The sequence below is a fragment of the Rhea pennata genome, chromosome 20, assembly GCF_028389875.1.
Source record: "Rhea pennata isolate bPtePen1 chromosome 20, bPtePen1.pri, whole genome shotgun sequence".
Classification (NCBI taxonomy): Eukaryota; Metazoa; Chordata; class Aves; order Rheiformes; family Rheidae; genus Rhea; species Rhea pennata.
The window spans coordinates 6181317-6208843 of NC_084682.1; the positions used below are offsets into that span (position 1 = coordinate 6181317).

Genomic DNA, 27527 nt, shown 5'->3' on the forward strand with positions numbered 1-27527 from the left:
GCGGGGCGGCGGGAGGCGGCGGCGGCGGGGGCGGAGCGGCGGCGGCCCATGGCGGAGCGGGCGCGGGGCGCGGAGGCGGCGCGGGGCGCGGAGCCGCTGTGGCGGACGCCGCCGGGCCGCCTGGCCCCGCCGCACGTGTACCGCATGGCCGGCGCGCTGGGCTCCGAGCTGCGCCGCCTCTCGGGCCGCTTCGGGCCCGACGCTGTGGCCGGGCTGGTGCCGCCCGTCGTGCGGCTCCTGGAGCTGCTGGAGGCGCTGGTGGCCCCGGCGGGCGCCGAGGCCGAGACGCCGCCGTCCGGGCGGCAGGACGCGGAGGTGAGCGGGGACCCGCGGCGGAGACGGGGGCGGCCCGGGCTCGGCCTCTCGCAGGCTGCGGGGTCCCCGGCGGAGAGGCGCGGACCTGTCCTTGTCCCCTCGGGGGAGGCGCTGACCCGTCCTTGTCCCCTCGGGGGTCCCCTTGGAGGCATTGGCCTGGCCTCGTCCCCTTTGGGGTCCCCTCGGGGATGGTGCTGCTCTGTCCTTACCCCCTTTGGGGGAGGCGCTGGCCTGTCCTTGTCCCTTTAGGGTCCCTTGGGGGGAGGCACAGACCTGTCTGCCCCCTCGGGGGTGGCAGGTGACTCCGTTGTCCCTTCCCCCTCAACCCAGGGATCCCCTCAAAAGTGGCACTGACCCCCCTCACCACCGCTTGTCCCACCAGGGATCCCCTCAAGGGCAGTGCCGACCCGGCTGTCCCTGCGCCCGTGGGGCTTACCCCGGGGCTGGCGCTGACCCTGCCGCCCTCGACCCCCAGGAGCTGGAGCAGAGGCTGCGGGTGGCCGAGCACCGGGAGTGGGTCCAGGCCGAGCGCCTGGCCCACCTGGAGGAGCAGAACCGGCAGCTCCTGGGGCAGCTCGCGGAGAGCCAGTCGCACGGAGGTGAGCGTCCGGGGGGCTCGGGGTTCGAGGTGGGCGTGCGGGGCTGAGCGTTGGCTCCGGGGCAGTGCCCAGCCCTGGAGACCCAAGGTTGCCCCATCCTGCTAGGGAGCGGGAGCATGATCTTCCGCAAGCAACAGGGCCCCCGAGCCACCTGGGGTTCGTGCAAAGGGCTTGGGGCAGGACATCCCTCGCGCTGGCGGAAGAGAGGGGTGCTGCGGGGAAGATGGAGAGAGCTGCGGAGGTGGGATCCCACCTGCGCCCAGCCCCAGGGGTGCGGAGGCGCGGGGGCGTGCAGCCGGCGGGCGGACGCGGGGTGCCGGCTGCCGTTGCAAGGGCGAGGATGCAACGGGCGCAGCCTGAAACTCTCAGCTCCCCTCGTTCCTCTGCTCGTGCTCTGCTTTTGCTGGACTGCAGTCCAGAAAAGCTCAGCAGTTCCAGCAGCAACAACAAACAGGAAGCGGGGGGTTGGCCTGGCCGAAACCAGGACCCAAGGACGTGCAGAAATTGGAGTCCTAGGGTGGCTGCTACTAAAGAAGCTCCCGGGGGGGGGAAGGGGGGAGGGACACACTCCCCGTGCAGGCTGGAAGGTGCTGCCAGCTCCCTGCACGAAGGTGCCTTGCTGCAAGCTGCTCTAGCTGCCGCTCTTGGCTATAACCAAGCGCTCCTCGCGCCTTGCTCTGCGATGCTGCTGCCGACTGTCCCGGGCAGCACGCGCAGCTTCCGCCGGAGCTGCCCTCCCCGGCGCCGCCGTGCTGCGGCGTCGGGGGGGGCCCTGGCGTCCTCGGGGGCTGCCGCCCGCGCCTGTTCCCCTCGTGTTCGGGCTTAGATAGCGCAGCGCGGAAGGAGCGAGAAGTGATGCTGCGGCTGAAGGAGGTGGTGGACCGGCAGAGGGACGAGATTCGCGCCCAGGCCCACGAGATCGTCTGCAAGAGCCGAGACACGGAGGCGGTGAGCGCGCGGGACGTCTGCTCAGGGGTGTGCTGCGTGAAGGCCTGGGCACCTGCTTTCGTGTCACCTCTCTCTGGTGCCGTGGTCACAGCTTGCAGGCCCTGCCTGGGCAGGCACTTGAGCCTCTCTGCCGTTCCCGTGGCAGTGGCCGCACTGAGGTCCCTGGGAGGGGGCCAAGTCTGGAGAGATGCTGCTGTGCCTTACTCTTGGCTGTCGTGGGCTTTCCAGCTGCAGGAGCAACTGAATCGCTTCATGTCCATGAACGAGGACCTGCGACACAAGGTAGCCGTGGTGCAGGCTCAGCTCAAGAGCGCGCTGGAGAAGAAGTCAGACCTGGAGGCCGTCGTGCTGCAAACCCAGAGGGAAATGAGCAGGAGGACCAGGACTGCTTCTGAAGCCCAGCTGCCAAAGTCCAGCCTGGTGAGTAAGGCTGATCCCGTGGCCCACCTGCCACAGGGCATTGCTGACGCAGGAAAAACCTGCCTGCGGCCGTGTTGGGCTCCCGTATTTTCCAGATCAGTCTGAGTGTTGTAGACTGCTGGCAGGGATACAGGAGTTTGGCTGTTTTATTGTTGAAGACGGAAAAGCAGCGAGTGTGTCTATGCCAGTAGTGCCTAACCCATAAGAACAGGCAGGGTTGGAGGCAGGAGATAGCAAGGTGAGGTGATGGGATCTCTATTTGCCGTTAGCTTCTCTGGACCTACTTGCTTTCTTTCCCTTCCGATCCCACCAGGAAGGAGTGCCGTTGCCTGCAGGGGAGGACCCGCTGCACCAAGGCCCGGGCAGGAGCCCTGCTCACTGCTGCTTCTCAAAGGAAGAGCTGCAGCAAATCCTGCAAGAACGGAACGAGCTCAAGACCAACCTGTTCCTGGTGCAGGAGGAGCTGGCTTATTACCAGCGGTGAGCCCTTCCGCGGCAGCGGGGCAAAGCGAGCCCAGGTCCTCCTCGTCCTTGTGGCAGCCTGTGGCTCTTCAAAGGCTGCTCCTGCTGCAACTGCTGCGTGCTCCTGGGAGGTTTCCTCTGCCAGGCCCTCAGTTAACCAGCAGGTTTCTTTTTGCCAGGGAGCTGCTGAACGAAGAGAGAATTCCCAGCTTCTTCTTGGATGCAATGAAATCGACTATCAAAAAACAGAGGAGAAAAATCAGAGCCAAAATGCTGGGAACAGCGGAGGAGCCAGCAAGCAGGTGAGTCCAGCTGGCCACGGAGGCAGCGCACGGGGAGACTCTGTGCAGGGCAGATGCTGGCTCCGGCACTTCCGCGTGGTGTGACACCTTGGAAGGGAACTCCCTCAGGCCAAGAGCTGCTTCGTCCTGTCCTCATTCCAGAGATCAAAGATTTATTTTCTGCGCTTGATGTCTTGCTTTGGCTGAGTCCTGGGAGCGCTGCAGGGCTTGTGCTCTCCTCTGCTGGCATTCACGTGTCCCCATCAGCAGTCATGTGGCTGCTCCCTGGCCAAATGCCACTTGGCTCTATGTGAAGCATGGCAAAGGGAGGGTGAGGTGGAGGTACTGGGACCACCGCCCAAGGCAGGCTGGTCCCTGCACAGTTCGGTTGGAGGCTGTCCCAGCAGAGAGCCGTTGAAGATGGCAGTACAGATGTTCCCTGGAGGCTCTGCAAGACATTTGTGGGCAACGTTGGCTCCAACAGACATCTCACAGTTGGGAGGGGAAGACCATGCTGAGCACCAGCCCAGACGCTGCTTACCTGCTTGAGGCTGCGGGGGCTGAGCTTGCGCGAAAGCTGTTGTCTGGCACTGGGGGGACATGCGTGGAGCTGTATCTCACTGGCTTTTAGGGTCCTTAATAAAGGTCTGAAGGGGGCTGAGCTCTTCTATGCTACGGAAACCTGCTCTCTTGCACTGGGGTAGCTCTGGCCAGAAACGGTGGGGAGAAGCGATGGGGGTTGTGGGCGTTGCGTCAGCCGGAGCGCCCCGGGCGAGGGGAGGTCTCGGTGTGCCTGGAGCGTACGCGCCGCTCCGGTGCCGGAGGCGAGCGCTGCTGTGCCGCCGGCTCCCAGCGCGGCCGGTTTCCAGCTCCGGCAGCCCAGCTCGGCCCTGGCAGGGACCTGGCAGGGGTCTCGCTGCGCCGGGGGTCCCCGCCGGCTCCTGCCTGCGCGCGCCGGCCGCCTCGTAGAGCTGCATCTCGCAGGCTTGTGCAGCGCGGGGGAGACCCCCGGGCGCGGTGGCGGCCGGGCCGCTCTCGAGCCTGGGCGCAGCGCGTGCGGCTTGGGAGGGCGGGCTGGGACCTGGGCAGAGCTGGGAGTATCCTCTCCGGGCTCCTGGGAGCCCGACGGAGCAATTACGGCGGCTGTGGGGCTGGAGCTGCCCGGGTCCCCTGGGGAAGCGTTTTGGCCTCATTAGGGTTAGACGCCTGACGACGTTAAAGCAGTTTTGGTTTCTGCTGCTGCGGCGACCTGGGACGAGCCGTCCGCTGACCGGGCGGCGCGGGTCTGAAGCCGGTACCCAAGAAGGGCCTTGCGGGTTGAGGTCGCTGGTGCTTGGTGTAAACCGGGGCTGCATCTGGGCCCGGAGCTTCGTTCGCTACCGCTGACGTGGAGCTTGGAGGAAAAAAAAACGCGGCTGAGCCGCCCCGAGGAGGGGGCTGCCGGTCCTTGGCTGGACACCAGCAGCCTCCGGGTGTGCAGGGGGGAGAGAGGAGCTGGGGAGGAAAGAAAAAGAGGCGAGGGCGGACGAGCAGGGAGAAGCTTCCCCGCGGGAAGCCAAGGGCAGGGAGGGATGGAGGGATGGAGGGATCCCCGCGCGTCCCGGGCTCCGTCGGCCACCGCGGACGTGCCACGGCCCCGGGGCAGGAAGGGGAGCCAGAGCGGTGGCGGTCCAGGCGCACGGGAGGGAGCCCCGGAGGGATTTTGGGGTTTATTTTTTTTGTGCTGCAGCGAAGAAGACGAGGGCTCCTGGCTGCCGGCTCCCGGCGCCGACTGCGTGGATGCTCAGCCGCCCGAGTCCAAAATCAGGAGCTTGTAAGTTCGCCGGGGCGCCGGCGGAGCGGCGAGCGGCTGCGCCGGCTCCGGCGGGAGGCTGGGATCCGGCCGCTGCCCCGGGAAGGCTCTTCACCCCCACGCCCCTTATCTGCTTCTCCCTGCAGCTTCGGGCTGTGGTATCAGGGCAGCAGCAAAGACCCCCCCGCGCCCAGCTGCTCCGGAGCCTGGGAAATCATCGACTCGCCGGAAGCGCACCCGGAGCGGGAGGGCGAGAGCGAGCCGGCGGCCGGCTCCCCGGACAGAGCGACGCCGCTTCCCTGACCCGGCACCGGAGCGGGAGCTCGGCTCCGGCCTCGCCGCCGCGGCGCTCCCCTGCCCCGGCTCCTCCCGCGTCCCGGCGGAGGCCGCGGCGGGGAGGCTCGGCACGGCGCAGCATGTCCGTCCGTCCGTCCGTCCGTGCGTCTCGCCGCTCGGCCGCCTCTCCGTCGCGCCCGTTCCCGCTGGCGTCGGGACGAGCTTTAGCCTGCGGCCGGGCCCCGAAGCCCCGCGCCGGCGCCCCGCGGGGCTCTTCCCCTCCGCCGGGTCGCTGCCGGCGCCGCGGTTATCCCGCCTCCTCCCTTTCCGGGGGTCCCGTCCAGCGGGCCGGCCGGGCGCGCGGCGGGGGGAAGCGCGGTTCCCGCTCCGCCGCGCGCCGCCCCGTCTTGCACTTTTCGGACTGCGGGTGAATCGCTTTTGTACCGGGACTTTTTTCCTTCTACTGCTGGAAATTGGAAGACTTTAATGTCGACCCCTCCACACCCCGATCCTCATCTCCCTGGGGTCCTCACGGGTCGGGTATTTCCTAGCTCTAGAACCGGAGCCAGAAATAAATCACTCTTGCGTGTGCCGCCAAGCGTCCGCTGCGGCCTCGCTCCGGCCTCGCTCGTCGGAGGCCGGCGGAGGGTCGAGGCCGCTCCGCGGTGCCGGGGCTCGCCGGGCGGCAGCGCCGTCCCCGGGCGCGCGGGAGTTAAAGGCTCGGCCGCCCCGGTGGGAGCGGCGCGCTTCCCACCCAAAGACCCTTTCCCGGCCGAGCCGGGCTCTCGGGTAGGAAAAAGGTGTTTCCTGTGCATCTGCTGACACGCAGCTCCTGGGGAGGCGGCGAGGCGGGACGGCGGCCAGCGGAGGCGGCGGGGCCCCGGCGTCCGGCCGCTTCGACGGCCCCGCGGCGTTCCCCGCTCCTTCCCTCGGCGCGCCCGGGCGCCTCCTCCCGCGTTTCCTCAGGAAGAAGCCGGAGGAGGGAGGAAGAGGCCGAGCTCGCGGGAGGGAAGCGGCGGCGGCGGCGGCGGGGACGGAGGCAGGCGGCCGGCCGGCCGCGGGGGGCTCCCGGCCGGGATGGCGCCCGCCCGGCGCATCCTCTGCCTCCAGCTCTGGCTGTGGCTGCAGGGCTCGGCCCAGGAGCTGGACCCGGACGGCAGGAACGTGTGCCGCGCGGGCAGGTAGGCGCCGGGGGCCAGCCGCCGTGTGCGCGGGGGGACGCGGGCGGGAGCTCGGCGCCCGCGCGAGCAGCGCGGCCCGGCCCGCTCCCCGGGGCACGGCGGGAGGGGGGGATATTCGGTTAACCCCCAGGCACCGCGGGGCGGCGGGACGCACCGTCCCGTTGGCAAAACCGTCGTTTCTCCTGGCCGAGTCGGGCGCTCGGACCCTTCGCCCCGCCGCTGCGTCGCCTCTCCCGGGCGGCCGGCGCCGCGCTCCCTTCTCCGTCCCGGGGCCGCCGGCGGAGCGTCGAGCACCTCCCGCGCGCGGCGGCGCGGCACCGGCGGCGTCCGGCCCCGGCCTGCAGCGTCTTAAGCTTCCTCCGATTTTGCCGGCTTCCTTCCGGAGCGATGCCCACGGGGCCCGCGGCTTCCCGGCGCCCGGCTCCCGCTTGGCCCCCGTTGGAGGCGGTAACGGGAAGGCGCCGCGGGCCCCTCGCCCGAGCTGACGGCCCCGGTCTCTCCGCAGCCTCCCCGCGGGCCTGGCGTGCTGCCCCGGCTGGAAGCAGCAAGGACGGGAGTGCACGGCGGGTAAGTGCCGGCGGCGGCGGTGGCCGCGTCCCCGCGCTCGGCCGCGGCGCCTGCTCGGGGCGTCCCCGGCGCGGCAGGCGCTGCCCGGGGCCGGGCACCCACGGTCCTGCCCTGCCGCCGGCAGCTCTGTGCGAAGGCGAGGAGGCCTGCGGGGCGGACGAGGTGTGCGTGAGACCCGGCGTTTGCCTCTGCAAGCCCGGCTTCTTCGGAGCAGACTGCAGCTCCCGTGAGTACTCCCGAGGCGGGCGGCACGGACGGACAGACGGACGGGGGCTCGGCCCAGCCGCACCGTGACCCGCCGCCTCCTTCCCTCCGCAGGCTGCCCCGAGCAGTACTGGGGCCCCGACTGCAAGCGGCGCTGCCCCTGCCACCCGACCGGCACCTGCGAGGCGGCCAGCGGGCGCTGCACCTGCCTGCCCGGGCACTGGGGCGCCCGCTGCCAGTTCCCCTGCCCCTGCGGGCCCCGCGGCCGCTGCGACCCGCTCACCGGCGCCTGCCGCTGCGAGCCGGGCTGGTGGGGCCCGACCTGCGCCAAGCAGTGCCAGTGCAACCCGGCCAGCTCCCAGTGCGACCCGCTGAGCGGCCACTGCCGCTGCCTGCCCGGCTGGTGGGGCAGGAGGTGCAGCTTTAAATGCTCCTGCAACCTCTCGCCCTGCGCCCAGGAGACGGGCAAGTGCGAGTGCAGGGCCGGGTTTTGGGGGCCGGCGTGCCAGCGGCGCTGCGACTGCCTGCACGGCGTCTGCAACCCGCTCAGCGGCCACTGCAGCTGCAGCCCCGGCTACCGCGGCAGGAGCTGCCGCGACCCGTGCCCGCCGGGGACGTACGGGCCGCAGTGCGTGCACAGGTGAGCCGGCTGCGACGGGGCGGGCGGGAGGGCGTCCGGCATCCGACGGGCCCGCCGGCGGCCAGAGCTCGTCCCGAGACGGAGGGCGCCGTGGCGCTGCCTGCTTTGTCCCTCTTCGTCCCCATGGAGGGCTGGAGCGTCGCTCGGATTCGGCACCAGCGTTGCCCCGAAAGCAACGTCCTGCTAAACCTAGCAGAAAGCTCGGGCGCGATCCAGACACCTGGACCCCGAGGCGCCGGCTCTCGTCCTCGGCACGGCGCGCCGGGGCTCTGCAGCGGCTGCGTTCGTCCCTGCTCCGCTCCGGCCCTTTGCCGTCGGAGAGCACCAAGCACTGCAGCGTGCTCCGTCGCGGTCCGGACCCCCGGGGACCCCGAGCGCGGGTGCGGGGGGAGCCGCCCCGGGGTGGGAGTTGGGGAGTGGGGGGTTTCGGGGGCGCCCTGACCACCCCTCTGCCCTGCAGCTGCGGGAGCTGCGAGGGCGGCCAGCCCTGCGCGCCGGCGGACGGGGCCTGCGCGGGCTGCCGGCCCGGCTGGAACGGCACCCTGTGCAAGGAGCGCTGCGCCGGCGGCTTCCACGGCGCGGGCTGCCGCCGGCGCTGCCCCCGCTGCCGCGCCGCGGAGGCCTGCGACTCGGAGAGCGGCGCCTGCGCCAGCTGCGAGCCCGGCTGGACGGGACCCAGGTAGCGGCTCGGGGCGCGCGGGCGGCGGTGGCGGGAGGGGGGGGGGCTGCACCCCAGGTGCCGTCCAGCCTCACCCCCTCCCTTTTCCTTCTTGCTCCCTTGCAGCTGCAACAGCTCCTGCCCCGCGGGCACCTTCGGGGACGGGTGCCGGCAGCCCTGTCCGGACTGCGTGTCGGGGAGCTGCGACCCGGTGTCGGGAGCGTGCGTCTGCTGGGCTGGCTACTGGGGCGGCAGGTAACGCCGGGCGCGAGCGGCCCCGGGCTCCGGCTGCTCCGGGGCGCACCCCCCTCCCGCTCGCTCCTTCCTGCCCTCTCTCTTGCAGCTGCAACCAGACCTGCCCTGAGGGCTATTTCGGCGTGAACTGCTCCTCCGCCTGCCGCTGCTCCCGCGGGACCTGCCACCCTGCGCAGGGCCACTGCGTTTGGAGTAAGAGCATCCCCAGCGCCCGCGGCGCGGCAGTGCCGGGGTCCGCGGGGTCCCCGGCGCGCCCCGACGCCTGCCCGGTCTCCCCGCAGGCTCTAAGGACCACGGCGCCCTGGCAGCCGCCGTCCTCGTCCCGCTGCTGCTGCTGCTGCTCTGCGGCGCCTGCTGCTGCTGCTGCTGCTGCGGCGCCGGCCAGGCGGATCCCCGGGACAGGTATCAGTGCCGGAGGGCCCGGCGAGGCGCGCGCGGCTCCAGGCTGGCCCGTCCCTGCTCCTTTTCCCGGGAGCAGGAAGGGAGGGGGGGAAAAAAAGCCTTCTGCTGATCCCGCGTCCGCAGGGCGGCCGGGACGGACGACGGCGCGGCGTCCCGCATGAAGCACCACGTGCGGCGGGTGCTGGCCAACCTCAGCGCCGCGATGCCCTGCTTCTCCCTGGGCGGCTCCAAGCTTCCCAAAGTCACAGGTAAAAGCCGGGCTGTCGCCCCCCCTTCCCCCCCCCCTGTGCCGTTTTGGGGGGAAATCCCGCGTTTCCCGGCAGGGCCGAGCCTGCGAGCACGGTTTCCGCCGGGATCGGGATGCCAGGCCCGCCGTTCTCCTCCTCCTCCTCCTCCTCCTCCGCAGTTTCCCACCACGACGCAGAAATCCCCTTCAACCCGAGCTTCATCGAGCCGCCGTCCGCCGCGTGGCTCTCGGACAGCTCCTTCTCCTCCTTCGACACGGACAACGAGGCCCCGGAGTACTCGGTGCCGCCCCGGGAAGGTGATGCGGCGGGTTTCGCTCGCCGGGGTTGCTGTCGCGGCCGGCTCCGGCGGCCCTGACGCTGGCCCGTCTTCCGCAGGCGTCCCCGTGCTGGCGGGGGCCCAGCTGCAGGACGGGGCGGCCCCCGCCGGCGAGGCGCTGCCGGACCCGTCGGCCTTCAGCTCCGAGGACGTGTCCCAGCCCTTCGCCATCCCCCGCACCTCCAGCCTGGCCAAGGCCAAGCGGCCCTCCGTCTCCTTCGCCGAAGGGACCAAATTCGGCCCCCAGGGCCGGGGCGCCGCGGCCGAGACCCCGCCGGACCGGCCGGCCGCCGGCGACAGCCCCGAGCCCCTCGCCCGGGGGGAGGAAAGCCGCCGGGCCGCCGGGTCGGGGGGCCGCCGGCGCGGGGCCGCCGGCACCAGGCAGGTGGCCCAGAGGGTGGAGGCGCTGGAGGCGGCCGCCAAAGCCGGGGGCGGCCGGGAGGCGAGGGGCAAGGAGCCGCCCGTCACCACCATCTACGTGACGGTGGGCACGGCCGGGCGGGAGGCCGAGGCCGGCGGCGAGGGGCCGGTCCAGGCCGTGCTCAAGCGGCTGGGCAGCGCGCAGCGGGCCCGCCGGGCGGCCAAGGAGGAGCCCCCGGCCCGGAGGAGCGCCGAGGGCATCCAGAAGCCGCCCCGGCGGGCCCTGGCCCAGCGCAGGGACTCGGCCCCGGGCTCCAAGCAGAGGGAGAGCGGCACCGGCCCCGACCCCGGCGCTGCCGCCGAGCCGCCCGCCGGCCAACGCCTCCCGGGGACGAGGCGGCCGCAGAGCGCGGCTGCGCCGGAGGGGGCCGGCGCCGAGCCGCCTCCGGGGCTGGAAGAAGCCGCGGGCCGGGCCGCCCCGGGGGAGGAAGAGCCGAAGTACGAGAACGTGAGCGCCGGCCCGGAGCAGCCGCCGGGCGTCCCCGGGAGCGCGGCCGGCACCTGAGCCCGCTGCCGCGAGCCGGAGCCTCGCCGGCGCCTCCCGTCCCGCTGCCGAGGGGGCAGTGCTGGCCGGAGCCGGACGTCTTGGAGACGCACCGGCAAAAAGACACTTCTACCCGTTTTCTGGGGGTCTCACGTTGGGCCCTCCCCGTCCCAGCCCTTTCTCCCTCGCTGAGACGCCGGGTAACGCTGCCGTGAAGCTGCTCCTGGCCGGCGGGGATTATCCGCGGCGCTCGGCTGGGGAGGGGCGACGGGCTGTCAGCAGCAGCTTCGGCCGAAATTAGTTTTAGCTGCTTATCCAGAGCACATCTTTAAGCTCCACGTGGACGCGGAGCTGCAGCCACGTAGGAGCGAACGTGGTGGCCGGGCTGCGGGCGTGAGCTGGTGCGTCTCGCGCCCGCGCCGGCCCCACCGGGGCGAAGCCAGAGCAGAAAAAACGGCATTTCTACGGGGCCCCCGAAGCCTTGCCGTGTCCCCACACCCCCGAGGCGCCGTTCCCGCGGCTGCGACGCGTCGGAGAGGCGACGAGCGCGATGCAGCCCGCGGGGCTGCTGAACGGGCCCGGCACCACGGCACACGGGCCCAGGACGGGGCGGCACGCGCCGTGCCGGTCACCCACGGAGCCGGGGAGGACGTGCAGCATGAACTGGTTTTGGATGTATATAAATAAGCTCTGTGTAGGTCTGTCCTGTTGTTTTAACTTGAAAACCCCCAAAAGAAAATAAAAATTTTTACTGAAGCCCGCCAGGATTTCAGTCTCCGAGCCCTGCTCTGAATCAAACGCACGAGTCAAAGACCAGAAATATTCTCGGAAGTGTGGGAACTACCCGCAGCCTTAGGCTTTTTTCATCACTGTCGTTTCCTGGTTCAGGCGAGGTAATTTCTCACCCTCGGTTCGGCGCGTGAGCGCGCCGTGGCCCTCGGGCCGCCCGAGCCCGCGGCGTGAGCCCGGAGGCGGCGCCAGCGCTGCACGCGCGGAGCCGCGTGTTCGTCCCGCTCCTGCTCTGACACTGCTGGGCTGCGATTAAGGTCCAGGGGGTTTCATGGAATAGTCGCTGCACGGGGCAGAGCTTTTTTTTTTTTTTTTTCTTTTTTCCCCTTTGGCTTTCCACCAGGGCTTTCCCGCAAGGCAGCACGCCGGACCCGCGCGCTCCCCCGGGAGCGAGACCTCCGGCTCTGCGACCGCTCGTGCAGCGCTCCGGCGTTTGGCAGGATCACTGGCTGTTGTGACTATAACGCCAAATAGGCTGTAACACAAATAAAATGCTAATTCTGGCAGGACCTGTGCAGTGGCCTGGACAGATCTCTTTGCTCAGGCTAGTTTTTGTTTTGAAGCTATTTTATTGCAGTGGCAGGAACATATCCACATGTTATCTGTAAGCAGCCATTTTTTTTTTTTTTCCTTTTTTGCTAATCAGCTGGATATTTTCAGCCGGTGAGCAGAGCAGTGTTTTACCAGAAGTGGCTGTCACATGAGCCGGTTCGCCCTGGGTACGGCGTGCAAAGCGCCGACAACGCTCAGCCTGCCTTTCCGGGCACTAAAACACGCGTCCAGCTTTGAGGCCGCTGCCGTTACAGCAGCCCTCGGCGCTCGCAGGCTAATCCGCTACGCGGGACGTGTCCCCGGTCCAGCGCGAGGCTCGGGGCAGCAGCTTCGTCCGGCCTTGGGACGGGGAATACAAGCAGCACCTTCCCGGACGCCGGCGTCTCCTTGCAGGGGATGCTTTCTGGGTGCATTGCCTGGTTTTAATTCCGGATGCGGGAGGTCCGTGAGCCGGAGTCGACGGGTCGCTGGGCGCCTGGGGTCCAACCCCGTCGGCACAGCTGTGTCAGCCTCCGCGTTTGGCGGCCCGCTCGAGCCCTGCCCGGAGCGTGGGAGCCTGCCGCGACCCTCCCTGCCGGCCAGCCGGGAGCTTTAGCCTCGCACCTCTGCTCCCTCCTGGCCCGTTTACATGCGTGTGGTTTTGTGCCAGAGCTGTTCTTCGGTTTCGCTGTTTTTTTTCTCTCCATGATGTTTACTCATTCCCTGGGTGTATTTATAGACGGCAGCAGATCACCTGATCGCTTCCTTTTTTTTCTTTTTCTTCTTCTTCCAGGGTAGGAAAACCAAGTGTCTCCTGTGCTCTCCCTATAGAGCAGGCCTGCGTTTCCTCAAGTAACCTCAGAGCCCGCCTCGTGCCCACGCCAGCCCGAATTCACGTTGCTTCAGTAGAGCCGCCAGGATTGCTGCAGCCACGGCTCCAGCGGCGGTCTCCGGGGCCCGTGGGCAACGCAAGGCTCCCCGACCTCTGCGCCAACGTAGCCAAATGGGGGGCGTTTTCCTTGGGATACTTTTTTGTTTGTTTTGGCTTAAAACCCTGTCACTGCAACGCGGCTGTTGCAATGCCTGACCCTTCTCCCACAGCGGAGGCCGAAGGGTTTCCTTCTCCCGCCCGTCCTAGCCTGCCGCCTTCCCAGTGATGCAAGCGCAGACGCGCGTCCGGCCCCTCGAGAGCGTCCGCGACGCCCGCCCGCCCGCCGCAAGGATCCTCCTGACCTCTTTCAGCTAATGAAAAAAAAAAAAAATCAGCTGCCACGATTTCATGTGGCCACCTTCCTTCTACCGCGCGCGGGGGCCCGGGAGCAGCACTGACCCCGCCGGCAGCGCGGGCGTCCACCGAGCAACGCCCGGCTCGCGGCGGGGCCTCTCTGGCAGCAGCGGGTCCGCGCGCCGGCGGGGAAGAGCCCGGTTTATAGCGAAATCGGGTGCAAATTTCCACCGGCCTTTGCCAAACCAGGACCCGGCCAGAAACTCCGCAAAGCAATGCTTCGGGGGAGGGGCGGGGGGCGAGGGGGCGGGGCCGGGGTGAAGGAGGCGGGGCGGGGTGAGGGGGCGGGGCCGGGGGGCGGGGCCGAGAGGCGAGGGGCCGGGGGCGGGGCGAGCGGGGCGGGGCCGGGGGGCGAGCGGGGCGGGGCCGGGGGCGCGAGGCCCGGCACGTGCCCCCGCCGGCGGCGCGCGCCGCCTGGCGCCCCTCGCGGCGGCGGGCGCGCCCATTGGCCAGCGCGGCGGCCAATCAGCGGCGGCTCCTGTTTTCTCCGGAGGGGCGGATAAAAACACCGGGTGGGACCGCGGCGCGGAGCGGAGCGGAGCGGAGGCGAGCGCGGGCCGGGCGGGCGGGGGTGAGTCGGCAGCACGGGGCGCTCGGGGTGGGGGAGCCGCGTGCATCGTGGGGCAGAGTGTGGGGACTGCAGGGTGCTTTGGGGGCCTGTGGGGAGGGGAGAGCCGGGTGCACTGGGGGAGGGTCTGTAAGAGGGGGAGCAGGGTGCATTGAGGAATTGATAGTGGTGATTGCAGGGTGCTTCGGAGGGTCTGTAGGGGGGAGAGCCGGGTGCCCTGGTGGGGTGTGTTGTGGGGAGAGTGGGGTGGGTTGTGGGGGCTGTTTTGGGGGAGAGGAGGGTGGGCAGGGTGCACTGGATTTTTTTATTTTTTCAGGGTGTGGGGGAGAGTGGGATGTGGAGGGAGGCTCATAGGTGAGGATTAAGGTGCGTGGTGGGGATTTGTAGCTGGGAAGAGCAGGGTGCACTGAGAGATTGGTTGTGGGGAGAGAGAGGTGCGCTGGGGGGGCTTTCTAGGGGAAGAGTGGGATGTGAGGGGTTGTGGAGAGGGAATGGGCCACATCTAGGGGAGAGTGGGGTGTGCTGGGGGTTAGTTGACAGGAGAGCAGGGTGCATGGGGGATCTGCAGAGGGGGCAGGGCGCACTGGGAGCTCTCTGTGGGAAGAGCCTGGTGTGTGATGGAGAACAGGGTGCCTTGGGGGATTGCTTGAGGGAAAGTGGGGTGTGTTGGGGGACTGATGGGGGCAGCAGGGTGCATGGGGGGTTGTGGGCAGGGAGCAGGCTGCATTGGGGGATTGTTTGGGGAGAGATAGCAGGGTGCATGGGGGGGCTGTTTGGGGAGAGCAGGATGTGTGGAGCGATTGATGGGGGAAGAGCAGCCTGCGTGGGGGGGTTTGTGGGTGCGGAGAGGGGCACGTCGTTGGGGGGTGGTCGTGGGGAGAGCAGGTTGCGCAGCACAGAGGACCCACGCCGAGAGGGACACGTGGGCCTAGGGAGGGGGCTGGGAGGGTGAGTATGCGGGTGCACAGGATGGGGAAGAGGAGGCGGCGGAGGAAATGCGTCGCGGGCTGCGCTGGGGGCAGCGGGCCTGCGCGGTGGGTGGGCGCTGCTGGGGCCGCCGGCTCGCTTCCCTGGTCCCCGTGCTGGCCCTTGTCACCGTGGGCTGGCTCCCTTCTGGGGGGCTGGGCCAGGCCACCCTGGCCCCTGCCCCACGGTGATGTCCAACCAGCTGATTTCTGCATAGCAACTGATCCAGGCATGCTCTGCACTTAGGGGGTGGAGGGGGAGGAAAAAAAAGTATCCTGGCATGTCCGAAATGGCTACCTGCCTCCTGATCCTTCTGCACGTGGCGGAGCTCCCCAGAGCAGCCCCCTGGCAGGGGGCAGAGGCCTGCGGCAGAGGCTGCCCGGCTGCTCCGGGCCGCCAGCCCCCAGGGACAGGTGGAGCTGGAGACAGTTAATCCAGCTGCAGCATCGCGGGGTGGCCGGGGATGCCAGGGTGCTGAGGGGATGGAGCAGCACGTGTCACCACCTGGGCGGGTGACGAGCGTTAGCGAAAGGGCTCCTTTCCGGACCGTTTGTGGAGTAAATGGTGCGTGTTGGGCTGTGCTACCGTCTTCACAGCTGCTTTCCAGCACGGGGCCTCGCGGGACGGCTCGATGCAGCGGGTCACTGAGCTGTTGGGTGGGGGGAATATCTCGGTGCAGGCAGACCCCGGGGCTGCTTCTCTTATCCGGGTCTCTCCCACCGCTCCCGGAGCTGACACGTCGGCTCGGCCCGCTGCTGTGGCACGAACAGCCCCCCGCCTCGTGCAGGTGGCGGGGAGCGGGCTCCAGGCTGCTGCGACTTGCTGCATTTTCATACCTGTTGCTCGGGAGGTGGAACGGAGTCCTTGAACGCTCCTCTGCCGCTCAGCGTGCGGGAGGGAGCTCTGAGGGGCTGGGACAAGGGCACTCGTGCTCCCCTGTCCCGTCGGGTAACTTGGCATCCTGGGTTAACTGCAAAAATAAGTTTTATGCCTGAGCGTGCTTCATTCAGCAGGCAGCCTTGCTCGCTTTCTGATGGGGAGATCTTTTGAAACCCCTTTTTCCGTGCTCTGAGTAGCACGTGCTCTATCTGAGAACTTACCGGGCGTTATTGCCATCCCTGCAGGTTGAGGCTCTCGACGAGGCAGTCTTCCCCTGCAGCCATGGCGCCCACGCTTGCCACCGCTCATCGCCGGCGCTGGTGGATGGCGTTCACAGCCATCATCGAGAACCTGCTCTTCTCTGCCGTCCTGCTGGGCTGGGGGTCGCTGCTCATCATGCTGAAAGCAGAAGGGTTTTACTCCTACCTGTGCTACGGGTCGGGTGAGGATGCTCGGAGGGACTGGCTGAATGGAGGTGCGTGTGAGTAGGTTGCTGCTAAGACTGGCCTGGGTTCCCTGCGTTTGGATGGTTTGAAGGTGGCTAGAGCAGGGCTGAGCTGCTGCGGTAGAGGGAAGGGGTGTGTGCTCCTTTCCAAAACCTGTGGCATCCTTGAGATGAAGTAACATGCCTGTAGTTGTTGCTGCTTTGCAGAGTGAATGGCAAAGAGGCCTTTTAGGTTAGGCAAAGTCATCCTGGACAACCTCTTCTGCTTGGCAGTGGGTTCCTCTTCTTTGTGGAGGCCTGGCTGGTCTCTGCAAGGGAAGGCAGATGCAGCCTGATGCTTTGAAGATGGTGACTTGCGGGAAGGATGATGTAGCAGGGAGGGTGTCCTAAGCATGTGGGAGAAACTATAGGGACACTTTCTGTAGCAGGAAAGAGCGTGGATGAAAATGGGATTTGTGGAGTCTACCATTACTGTGCGGGAGAGGTTGGAGAAGTTAAATACTACTGCAGTTTTTTTCTCCCTCTTCAAGCATCCAGGATGTGCTCAAAGTAGGTGGCTTCTCCATCAGGGTTACTGAAATCTGCCTTCTTTCCCAGCAAGAGAAAACAGTCATCTATACTGCTTCCTTCCCTGCAATGCTGTTTCTACAATCTTGTAGTGTGGGGAGGATAATGCTGAGAGTAACACTGTTTAGGTGAACATTTCTCCCTATGCCCAAGCTGGGGATCTACGTGGGCTAGGAATGTCCTGGTGCAGTATGATGGGCAGCAAGGTTGAAAGGGAACTCAGAGTAAAGGTGTGGCATGGACTTGGATAGCTGCTTTAGTGATGGGAAGGTTTGTGTGTGATCTGGCAGAGGAGGGAATAGCTGAGGCAGGAGCTGGGTGTTGGGCTCTGTCCAGAGATGTGTGATAACAGATGAAATGGGAAGATGGATCAGCCCAGCTGGGGCTGGTGAGTGTGGGTATGGAGCGTGGAGGAAGCAGTGAAGGGCAAAAAAGGAGGCTGAAGTAAGTACCTGGACCTCAGAGCAATTAGTGGATCATGGCTGAGAATCATTGAGAAGTCTGAGATGTAGGGAGATGAAGTCCAGGCAATAGCTGACTCTGAATTGTTGTGATAGCACTTTACTCTGCTTTTTCTGCTAAGCCAGCAGCAGTTTCTCATTTATCTACTGCTTGCTACAGTCCTTTCTTCTCTGTATGCCTGTGGGTGGCTGCCTTGGTTTTGTATAGCCAGGGCTGCTGCACCCAGCAAGCAAGCTTTTTATTATTATTATTATTTCTGTTGGCTATAGCCTGGCTCCTATCTCTGCTCATAGTATGATTCTTCCAATTGTCCCTACCATGCACGTCTCCAATGGTGCCCCAGACAGAGCTGTCTTCAGCTGGAGATCTTAAAGGACTCCTTATCAAGGCTGCTTTGCTCTTGTCAAGCCACAGCAACTTTGTCAATGCCTGTGTGAGAGATGTCATTAAATGTACCAGGTGGAGGCTTCTCCTCGAGATAAAACAGTGGAGGGGATAAGGAGATGCCAACTGTCTCTGAAAAGTGTGCTTTCCTGCCTGCTTCCTGAGCTGGGCCCTGTGTCTGAGAGCCCTGCTGTGTTTTGGCCCACCCCATACTGCTTACTCTGATTCCTTTCTGTCCATGAAGCCTTTACTCAAAACCAGTGTGATTTGTCTCAGCTTTCTGCTCTTGTTTGCCAATCTATGGTCTGTCTGAATCTCCTAAGGGAGTGCCACATACCACAGAGGAAGATGTAAATGTTTGGATTGGGATGGAATTACTGCCTTGAGGGCAGTTTCTTCCTACAGTGACCAACCTGCATGCTGAGGCAGAAGACCTTAAACACTGAAAAGAAATTTGTCTTGTTAAATGCTTTTATTGTCCTCAAATATCTGGCCATCGGTATTGAACTTAGTGATGGCTTGTGATGACCCTCAGGGACCAGTTATGCTGGTTCCCTTGTGTGGTTCTGCGGTTCTCTTGTTCATCTGTGCTTGCTCCCTCTTTCTGTTTTTGTTCTCGTAGTAGCAATCCCAGTGACTTAGTAGGGAAGAACCTTGGCTCAGTATGGGGACAGCAGGCTCCCTTGCAGCTGCCGTGCTGTAGTGGCAGGAATTCTGACTGGCTTGGTGCAGAGCTGAGTTTAGCCTTTCCCTGGGATTAGGGTGGCCTAGGACTGTCTTTCCCAACGAGTCTTACAACTCTGAGTGGTACTTGGTTGAGGTCAAGGTTGATGGAAACAAAGAACTTATAACCAGTTGCCTTTGGGCACTTGTTGTTCCTGATGCAGCTGTTTACATGCAAGTGTTGCAAAAAAGACTTTTTCTAATGAGCCAAAGGTTCCTGGCAGGGCTTTCCCTTTGTCAGCAAAAGCTCTGCACTTTGTGATGCCTTCTGACAAAAGAGAGAACTAGACCTTGTCCCTTTGGTGGGCTCTTCTGAAGGCATCAGTAGCTGTCCTGAAAGTGGCTGCAATTCATGGAGGGGTTGTTGAACTCCTATTGAATCGCTCCCCCCCTTTTCCTGCCTGCCCTTGGCTGTGATGTTGAACTTGACTCAGCTACTCTGCAAACATGTGGGATTTCCTTGACTCTTATATAACTGAATTAGAGTGGAGATGGACACCTAGAAAAATCCATGTCAAAGTTGGAAGTTTTTTTTGGAAGCAATTGTGCCACAAGGTTTGAATGAAGGGCTATACTTGTCCCATGCTGGACAGCACATTTGGTTGCACCCTGGGAGGTACATTTGCAATTTGCTGACAAGGAGTCTAGTGTTGGCACTTTGTTCTCGTTTTGATTTTACTGCACGTTGCCCTTTAACCAAATTGAAGCAGCATCTTCTGCTTGGTGCTACTGCTGATTCCACAGTCTTTATCAGGATTGTAGCCTTATCAGTTCCTGGGGAGCTCAGTCTGCTCAGGGCCTCGCATTGCTGTCATGTAGCATGCATTGCAATGGCCTAAGCCTTGAGCTTCCTAAGATATGTTAAAAAGTTCTCAGACTTGATAATATGCTCACAAAGAGCAGACAAGGACCCAGTTAGAGGGCTTTCCTCTAAGACAGGGCTGCAAAACCCCCAGAAGATAAGCCAATTCAGTTAGCATGGGCTAATGTGCCTTAGTGACCAGCACAGGAAAAAGGGCTGTTCTCCTGTGTTTCTTAAATTCAGGATAAAGATATGGGGTCTGCAGTGGGGAAACTTGTAGCCTGAAGGTCCCTTACAAGCTGGTGAGATGTGATGACAGCTTGTGGGAAGGCTGCACGTGTGACTCTGTAAACAGGATAAGTGTAAGTTTGGTAAATGTTCAATGTCTACAGGAAATACACTGAGCCGGTTTGCAGCTGTCACTGGTGTTGGAGCGCTGTGCGGCATGAGAACGGCTGCAAAATTAACATTTAGCTGGGGAGTGAAGGGGAACTTAACTAATGCAAGATTGTACCTCCTTAGGAGGCTTGCAGCTGGGGCTGCCTTTCTCAGTGCCACTCAGTGAGTTGTCCTAGAGGTGCAAGTGGAGGGACAAGCTGAGAAACCTGAATTAGTTGCACTTGTGATGGTATAAAGCAATGGGGCCTGTGCATCTCCGGCTCCCAAACATATTCTGAAAAGAGAAATCATTCTTTGTTGGCCAGTTATTTCCACATGCCCTTCACTTTGATTTTTTGCCAACACTTTCAAGCTTTTTTTAGGGGAGGAAGGTGAGGCCACTTAGGCTGTGTTCTCCTGGAAAGCTATTGCTGGGGGCATCTTGCCTGCCTCCCTTAGGTCTTCTCTAAGAAACAAGATGAAGGAGAAACTTTTCTGCTGTCTGAGATGGCAGGCACTGTTGTAAAAAGCCGAACTCATTCCTGTAGTACCATGGTGTGTGCCTGGGACTGTGGGAGGTCAGCAAAGAGTAGTTAATGATTGACCCTCTTATGAAACCTGCAGCACTTAATTTGGGAGAAAGAATGGCTTTAAATGTTCCAGCAGCAGCCAGAACAAATCCTAGCGATGAGCACGACACAGATGATTAGCGAGGCAGCCTGCCTCTCACCTAGGCTCTGTCAATCTTTAAATAGTAACTTGAACTACTAATTGGGCAGCAGAAATCCTGCTGCTTGCGGTGGGAGCACAGGGAGAAATAAGCAGGATGTTCTTGTAATTGCCGCTGATGGCTCGCGGCTTCCTCTGGCTTGACGGCGGGATGGCAGCGAACGAGCCTCTGCTGCTCGCCCGTTGGGGTGGCAGTCTCCTGCGTGTCGGGGCAGGCAGGCTGACGTGCGCTGGACCTGGCAGGGGAATTTGGGGAGGGCTCTGGCATGGGCACGGAGCCGGCCCTTCCCCAAAGCGCTGTTGCTGGCGGAGCCGGGGGGTGGGGGCCGGCAGGAGCCCTCGCGTCGCAGCGGACTCCGAGCTGGGCGGTTTGATCTAACCTGCGTTGGGTAGGTGAGCGCTTGAGGAAGGGAACCTGCCTATTAATTTCCGGCGTGCGTCTCCCAGCCGCTCTCCGAGGGACCCTGCGCGTGCGGCACGCGCCTGCGGCCCCGCCGGACCTTGCCACGTCCGGAGGTGGCTCTGCAAGGCTCGGCGGGCGACGCGGTGCCAAGGCCTGCTTGAACCGTTTCCATCACGCCGCAGCAAATCCCCTCTTGTTGCTCGGAGGCTGCTGCTATTTTCACAAACCGTTTTTATTTCCGCATAGCGCTGTTGCCTGGCCCCTGCTCGGAGCAGATATAAACGTGGGGGCTGGCAGAGGCAGGGACTGGAGTTTGGCACCTCGTTGCCGGCTCTCCTGGCTGCTGGGTGTGATCTTCAGCGTGGAGGCTCAGCCCCCTCTGCCTCCAAGGCCGGGTGCCCTTGGCCTGGCTCTGCTCCTGCCCTTCCCGCTGGCCGTCGGAGGCTCTGCGCTCAGCAGACGTCTGCTAGCCGAGCTCTTTGGGGCCACGTTGCAACTGTACATGCCCCAAACGTTAAAAATAATTTGTCTGCTCTGGTTTTCAGTGTCGAATGTCTGTCCCGATCCCCCCCCCCCCCCCCGAGGAGGGCTTACAGGCTGTTCAGCATGCGCAGGCAGAAGCCGTAAGGTTGCTGCCCCGTCCGTGTCCCTCCGCCACGGCTGAGCCGTCTCCGCAGAGTGCTGACACAGGGAATTCACTACTGTTTTGTCACTTTTTTTTTCCCCCCTTGTTTTTCTGAGTTTAACCTCTCACCCACATCTGTTTCCTATGAACTTCTCTGTGTGGAGAGCTCAGAAGGCCTCGACGCTGCGGGGAAAGCCACATTGCTGCAGCCCCTGCCTGCCCCATGGAGGGGCCGAGCGAACTCGCCGTGTGCGGCTCTGGGCCAGGGCAGGAGGACGTGGCAGCGGGCAGGTTGCTAAAAGGATTCAGATTTAACATAAAATCTGCAGGGAGACTCCCACGCCCGCCCCGGACTGCCGTCTGGCTTGGGCTGGCGCGCTCCCCTCTGCGAAAGGGCTGCTGGTGGCACCTGGCCCTTGGGGTGGGAGATAACGTTGCCGCTTGCTGTGGCTACCTAGGACTAGCGGAGAAGGGAAGGCTGAGGGATAAATTGTCAGTTGGGTATGAGCAGCAAAGGGGAGGAAGAAATGGTTGTTGCTGGCTGCAGAAAGTTTGGGGCCCTCTTAGTCAGGGTGTTGGTGGGAGCAACGCGTGTGGAAGCAGAGAAATGCCTTGTACCCTGCTCAGGATACCGGCGGGGAGAAAGGGCTTGTGTTGCCAGCGGTTTTTAAGCCTCAGATACCGATGTCTGAGTTTCTACTGACAGCAGCTGTCCGGATGGTGGAGTGTGGTTGGTTTGCCATCCACCTGCAGCTGGGAGAGTTGGTTTTTTTGGGCAAGTGAAACAAAATTGCCAACTAGGAAGACCTGGGTGAAACCAGTAACTGTAGCAATGCAGCGGCCTGGGTGGAAGGGGAGCGATCGCGCCACGGGGCGGCATGATCTCTGCGGAGACGGGGCAGGCGAGAGGGGATCCTGCCCACGAGTTGCACCAGCAGCAAACGTCAGGCCGCGGGGCCGTGAGGGGCTCCTGTTAACCAGCTAACTAGGTCTTGCTGAGGGGGAGCCCTGCTCTGGTCTCGCTTCATGCAAACCTGCATGTAGATGACTTACCCCTCTAATCTCCATTTAATACTGAACTTTGCTAGCACAATTATTAAATATGGAGGAGAGTGCTTTGTCACTGGCTTGCTGCAGCAGTAAAAAAAACCCAAGTGCTTCGTCATACTGACAAAGGTTACTTAAACCTCAGCTGAGGGCTGGGAGAAGGAGGGGTGGAGCGTGGTAGTACTCCAGGTTGATGGGAGCCTGACGGTGCACACTTCAGGAGTTATGAGCCTGCTTGGGATAGGTTTATAATAGAGAGTTGACATCAGGCAGTGAAAATGCTGCTGCAAAGAAAAGGGAACTACTTTTCTTTTTTCAGCTGTCCTGTTTCTGCGTCTGTTACACAATCTGAGCTCTGTTCCATGTGGGAGTTTGCGGGCAGCGTTCCTCACGTAAAGGCAAGAACAGAAAGCTGGCGATGCATTGATCTGTATGGCCTAAACCAACCCGGAAAAAACAGAAAATGTTGATTATGGAGCAGAAGTTAGAGGCATGTATCCATAAATAAGCAGAGAAGGTCGATAACTGCCCTCCTGGGAGCAGGGTAGTTAAATTTAGGACAGATCTGAGTGGGTGCAGCCAGGGAGCCAGGGTGGCTGCTGTGAACCCGTCCCTCGTTATGGTGCCCAGAACGAGGGTAGGAGGTTTGTTATTTGAGAAAACTGTCGCTCTATGCCAGGCCCCGTCAGCCTTATATCTGGATCCAAAACAAATGCTTTGGTTGTAGTTAACGCTTCTAGTTTACTTTGGATCTGTGAGAACATGCTGGTCTTGGATTAGGAGTACCTTGGGTTTTTTTGTGTTAGTCCTTTCCAGTCTTACTGGGTTTAGTCCCCTGTAATTGCAGAAGCCTTGTTGTACAGTTATTTTTATAAATTACTGAATCTCTGTACTTAATGTGAGATTGTTGCCCAGCTGCTATTTGATGGGAGGTTTGTTCCCTGGTGCTTGGAACCCTTTTCCTGTTCCCAGCTGAACTGACCATGTTTCTCTGGTCCATCTGCTATTCTTGTTCTCTGCTTCCTTCAGTTCTCACTGACTGTATTCAAAAGTGGGGCACGATGGATGCATGTTTGCTGTGTTGTGGCCGCCTTCATGTGGGTCTTTTCTCTTCCCTCCTTACCACGTAGCCACAGCCTCCATCCTGTCATGCTGTAATGATGATCCTCTGTTATTCCATGTAGGAAACTCCACCAGCCACAATGAACAAGAAAACAGCACAGCTTCAGAGAGCAAATGGCCTTCCTGCAATGCACAAGATGAAATGCTAAACTTGGCCTTCACCATTGGGTCCTTCCTGCTCAGTGCCATCACCCTTCCCCTGGGGATTGTCATGGACAAATATGGCCCTCGCAAGCTGCGGCTGCTTGGCAGGTTGGTGTCCCAGGGGCCCAGGTGGACTAGAGGGGCAAGAGCTGGCCTTGGAATCGGCCAAGAGCCTCCAACCATGCACGGGGCCCTGGAGCAGCTCTTAGATGACTTCAGCTGACATCAGGTTGTGCAATAAGTTGCTCCCTGGGGGACGGGCCTGGGACTCAAAAGTCCAAATTTCAGCTCTCCAGCATTGCTTTGTACTCCCTGGGCAGATGGAGCCTGGAGGAAGAGCAGAGTCATCTGTGAATCATGGAGGGTAGCTTTTTCCCGTGATCTTGGGGCTATGTCCTAAGGGATATAAAACCAAGATGTTGCATAACAGTTTGCCAGAGCCAAAGAGTTAACCCTGCGACAAGCGCATCCTGCCTGACTTTTCTAGAGTTTTTGTTTGTTTTGTTTTGTTTTTTGCCACACAAAGTGCTGTGTGATTTCTGCCCCAAAAAGCATAGTTGTCAGCAGCTTGTGTCATAGCACATAGGGATTAGTGACTTTGGGGGCACACTGGGCCCCAGCTCTGCTTGGTTTTTAATGCTCTGAACTGTACCAGAAACCAAGCTGGCCTGTAAGCAGAGCAAGGAGAACAGAGCAAGCTCCTGTGATGGGGAAGGCTTCAGTGCTCTGGCCACAGTTTTGCCTCGGGGTGAAGGCTGCTGCTGTTTCTGGTCACCTCCTGGTGAGGGCTGGTGAAGCTCTGTGCCAAAACTGGTAGGGAATTTGGGTCCAGCAAGAGCCATGTCAGAGTGCTGGGAGGGAAGGTTGGCTCTTCAGCCCTTGTGCAAAGTCTGTCTGTAATATCTGGGTATTTCCCTAGATTTTTCTTTCTAGATTGCAAATGTTCCCACCTTTTGTACAAATTGTACAGTGGTTGCTTAGCCCAGTGCTGAGGGGGTAGAGGCATGTGTAATTTCACGCACATTGTCAGTGAAAGACTCCTGGCTTCAATTCTGTTTCAGTGCCTGCTTTGCTGTGTCCTGTGTGCTGATTGCATATGGTGCCAGTAACCCAGACTGTAAGTATGCCTTTCCATGCTAAACTGGAAATGTTTTGGGACTGTGGTGCTGCTGAGGGGCTTGGTTCTGGGATGCAGATAAATGCAGATGGAGCTGTGGGCTCTGACTGTAACCTTTCCTGTGCAGTACCAGGGTCTTGCTGGGGATGCAAGTCAAGCATGTCCTGACCTATGTGAGCTAACAGGCTCTGAGGAGGATTTCTTTTTGCAGCTGTAAGTGGAGAGCACAGCAAGGGCCAAACACCCGGGATAACTAGGTCTCAGCTTTGCTTTTGGGCTGGTCCAGGTGCTGTAAATGAGCAATTTCAAGCAAGTTCATGACTTCTTTAGAGTTTGGAAATAGGTAATTGCATGCAGTGTGTGCTCTCAGGTCCAGGGATGGATAGAGCTTGGTTTTTCAAGACCAGATAGTGAGGTGGTTGTTTTAAACCAGCTCTTTAAAGTAAATCTGCCTTTAAGACACATTCAGACAAGCTGCCTCAGTAAGACTGTTCATTAGTGGAAAAACCCATCCATCCTGGAGCAAGAAGGTCCCATCTGGGCTGCTGTCTCAGGGCAGAGCCTGTGCCCCTTGCTGTGTGCTGGGGCAACTAGTGTGTAGCCGGATGAGCTGGAGCAGGTGCAGCGTAGCACTTTTCTGAGGGTGGTGTTTCGCTGAGACTTCACATATCGGGACCAAAACCCTGAAGGCTCTGTGGTCTCCTCTCCCTCCCCACCTCAGTAGATATTCTTGGGCTTTTTTGTTGTTGCAGCTCTGTCTGTGCTGATATTCATTGCACTGGCTCTGAATGGCTTTGGTGGGATGTGCATGACCTTCACATCGCTTACGGTAAGTGAAGGATTATTACGTGACTCTATTTTATCCCCCACTATTGCTGTAAGCTGGGCTAGCAGGAAAGAATGAAGTGGATCTTTTGCCTGTGGCTTGAGTAGCATGTTTTTTGTGTGTGCAAATAAAAAAAAGTGTGCTCTTTGAAAGTCTACTCTTTGAAAGACTGAGTATTAGCTTGTTATTCTAAGTTATGGGTTTTTTTTTTTTGTCTATGCCTTGCTACCTGCATTGCAGGTGAAGGTGAAAAGGAGTGTTTTGGTGTTGGATTCAAACTGTTGTGTGCTTGTACACAAAGTGCTCGGCTATCTGGGACAGGACAGGGGCAGTTTGCACATATGTTTGCACTGTATTTAGCTTTCACATAGCAAAGGAAGAACCAGCAGGGCACAAATCCTTAGCAGCTGGGTAGGACCAGCTTTCTGTAAGTGCTGACTACATGCTGGGTTGTTGATGAGAATGATAACAACCCTGGGATTGCTTGAGGCAGGGGAGAAATAATACAGCCCACATCTCTGTACATGGCTGTGTTGCATCCCTCCCCAGAAGAACGGTTGTGCTTGAGCGCAAAAGCTTCTGCTTTCATAAGGGTGCAAGTCACTTCCAGGTTTTCTTGGAAATCCTGAGTTGTTGAATGCACCCAGCTCCATCTGCACAGACCACTTAGATCTGTTGAGTTTGTCCATTGATTGCAAGCATCGGGCAGTGGCTGTCAGCTGGCTCTGCATTTTGGGTTTCCTGTTGCCTGGAGATAGAAGTGATATCATTCTCCAAGTAGCTGCTTTGTTTTTACCTCATTATCTTGATCCTTGTCAATGTGGCTGAAGCAGGACTGAGCAGAAAATCTCCCAAAGACAGCCTAGAAGCACTGATGTTTCTTGGGCTGGAGTTGAAAACTTTCTGCATCACCTTGAACTTGCTGCTGAGTTGAACTTGCTGTTAAAGTTGAACTTTCTGTTAAGGCTGCTTCTGATTTAATGCGAGTTAGGCACTTGCTGAACTCCTGAGACCTAAATTTGGCAGAGACTGGATTTACAGATCACTGTGTTTACTGCGGTGTTACTGGGGCTGTTGCTTTTACACATTCAAAGCTTTCAGACCTCTGTGCAGATGTTGATCTCTTGTTCATATGTTATGTCCATTTCTGGAAGCCTTGGCCATAGACCCAAAGAACTGTGAAGTAAGTGTTGTCCTGGCCACACTTCAAATGAAAGTAAGGAAGAGAGGAGCACATAAGAGCTGCTGTGGGGGAGAGGAGAGGGCTCCCATTATGCTCCTACCAGCATCAGTTATTTTGTGTCTGCGTGATTATTAAGGGGACACAAATTATTTCAAAGCCATCAGAGGTAATGGGAAGGAAGGCAAGGAAATACTGGGTGTGCAGTATTGTAGCTTTTAGCAGAAAAAGAAATAAGCAGAGCCACCTATTAGTGCCCTCATTAGTGAGCCAGTTCCACAGCACTGCGGATATACAGCTACTGCTGGAAGGTCAAATCTTCCAGGAAAAGATCTAAGCTTTGAGGAGGTCTGAAGCAAGCAGCAATGCTGTGAGTTTGCACAGGGAGGCCTCAAGTAGAGCCTGTCACCTCCAGGCAATAGTGTGTTTCATGAAGAGCTGAGATGGCTTCAGGCCTGGCTTCTTCAATCCAGGTAGATATGTTGCTTGTTGTGCCTCTGAGCAGAGTTGCGCAGAGGTGTTTCAGTACCTGAGGCATGTGAATGTGATTTAAAAATAGTCTGAAGTGGGAGGGAAATGCGTCACCTGAATCATTGTGTAGCTGTGACCAAAGACTGTTAAAAGTGAATGTATTTTACCCATTGGCACCTTATGAGTTTGTTCTTGCATGGTTCTACCTGCAAGTTGGGGAGCCCACAGCTGGTATCTCAAGAGCCATCTTCCATGACTACGTGATCCCTTGTGGTCTTGGGTCTGCAAGTGCCATGAGTCCCTCCCAGCTCTCTCCATGGGCCATGGAGAGGGAGATGGGGATGGCAGGTCCATGGCTTGCAGGCCTAGGGTAGTGTGGCTTGCACACATGCTGTGCTCTGTACTGTGCCTTGAAGGTGAAGCTGAAATGTGTCCTGGAAGGGGAGACTCAAAGACCTTTTTAAGGACACTCATTGCATATAGCCTCTGAACACTAATTGACTACTTGTGCCAAGCAAGTTTGTTCCGGCTGACACAGGCACTGACCGCTGAGCATGCACGTGTGCACGCAAGTCAAAGCCAAGGTGACTTCCCTCCCCGCCAGGTGCAAGTGACC

At 61.0% G+C, this 27527-nt stretch overlaps 3 protein-coding genes and 1 long non-coding RNA gene across 5 annotated transcripts in view; all 4 read left to right on the top strand.

Moving 5' to 3' along the window:
* Positions 1-75: 75 nt before the first annotated feature.
* Positions 76-5686, top strand: RILP (Rab interacting lysosomal protein; the record flags this gene model as incomplete). Its single annotated transcript, XM_062592827.1, has 8 exons — positions 76-315; positions 791-914; positions 1741-1862; positions 2091-2282; positions 2596-2762; positions 2924-3046; positions 4755-4838; positions 4964-5686. Coding segments are annotated over 8 exons (1209 nt in total), but the record flags the coding sequence as incomplete, so codon positions are not given.
* A 77-nt stretch (positions 5687-5763) lies between these two features.
* SCARF1 (scavenger receptor class F member 1) lies at positions 5764-11235 on the top strand. Its single transcript, XM_062592251.1, has 11 exons — positions 5764-6274; positions 6780-6841; positions 6966-7067; positions 7160-7685; positions 8146-8364; positions 8470-8598; positions 8687-8790; positions 8880-9000; positions 9124-9248; positions 9407-9544; positions 9624-11235. Exons 1-11 carry the CDS (start codon positions 6171-6173, stop codon positions 10487-10489), a joined length of 2496 nt encoding a protein of 831 aa, XP_062448235.1. The 5' UTR covers positions 5764-6170; the 3' UTR covers positions 10490-11235.
* A 751-nt stretch (positions 11236-11986) lies between these two features.
* Positions 11987-13063, top strand: LOC134149490 (uncharacterized). Its single transcript, XR_009960446.1, has 2 exons — positions 11987-12250; positions 12582-13063. It is a non-coding gene; the product is annotated as an uncharacterized LOC134149490 (long non-coding RNA).
* A 554-nt stretch (positions 13064-13617) lies between these two features.
* SLC43A2 (solute carrier family 43 member 2) overlaps positions 13618-27527 on the top strand; it is a 33220-nt gene continuing 19310 nt past the window's right edge. The window contains exons 1-5 of one of the 2 annotated variants that reach the window (XM_062592315.1): positions 13618-13644; positions 15732-15961; positions 23236-23425; positions 24379-24434; positions 25187-25263. In XM_062592315.1, the coding sequence (XP_062448299.1) occupies positions 15769-15961; positions 23236-23425; positions 24379-24434; positions 25187-25263 (516 nt within the window). In that variant the 5' untranslated portion in view covers positions 13618-13644; positions 15732-15768. The remainder of the gene's footprint in view (positions 13645-15731; positions 15962-23235; positions 23426-24378; positions 24435-25186; positions 25264-27527) is intronic. The other variant, XM_062592316.1, reaches the window with a different exon arrangement.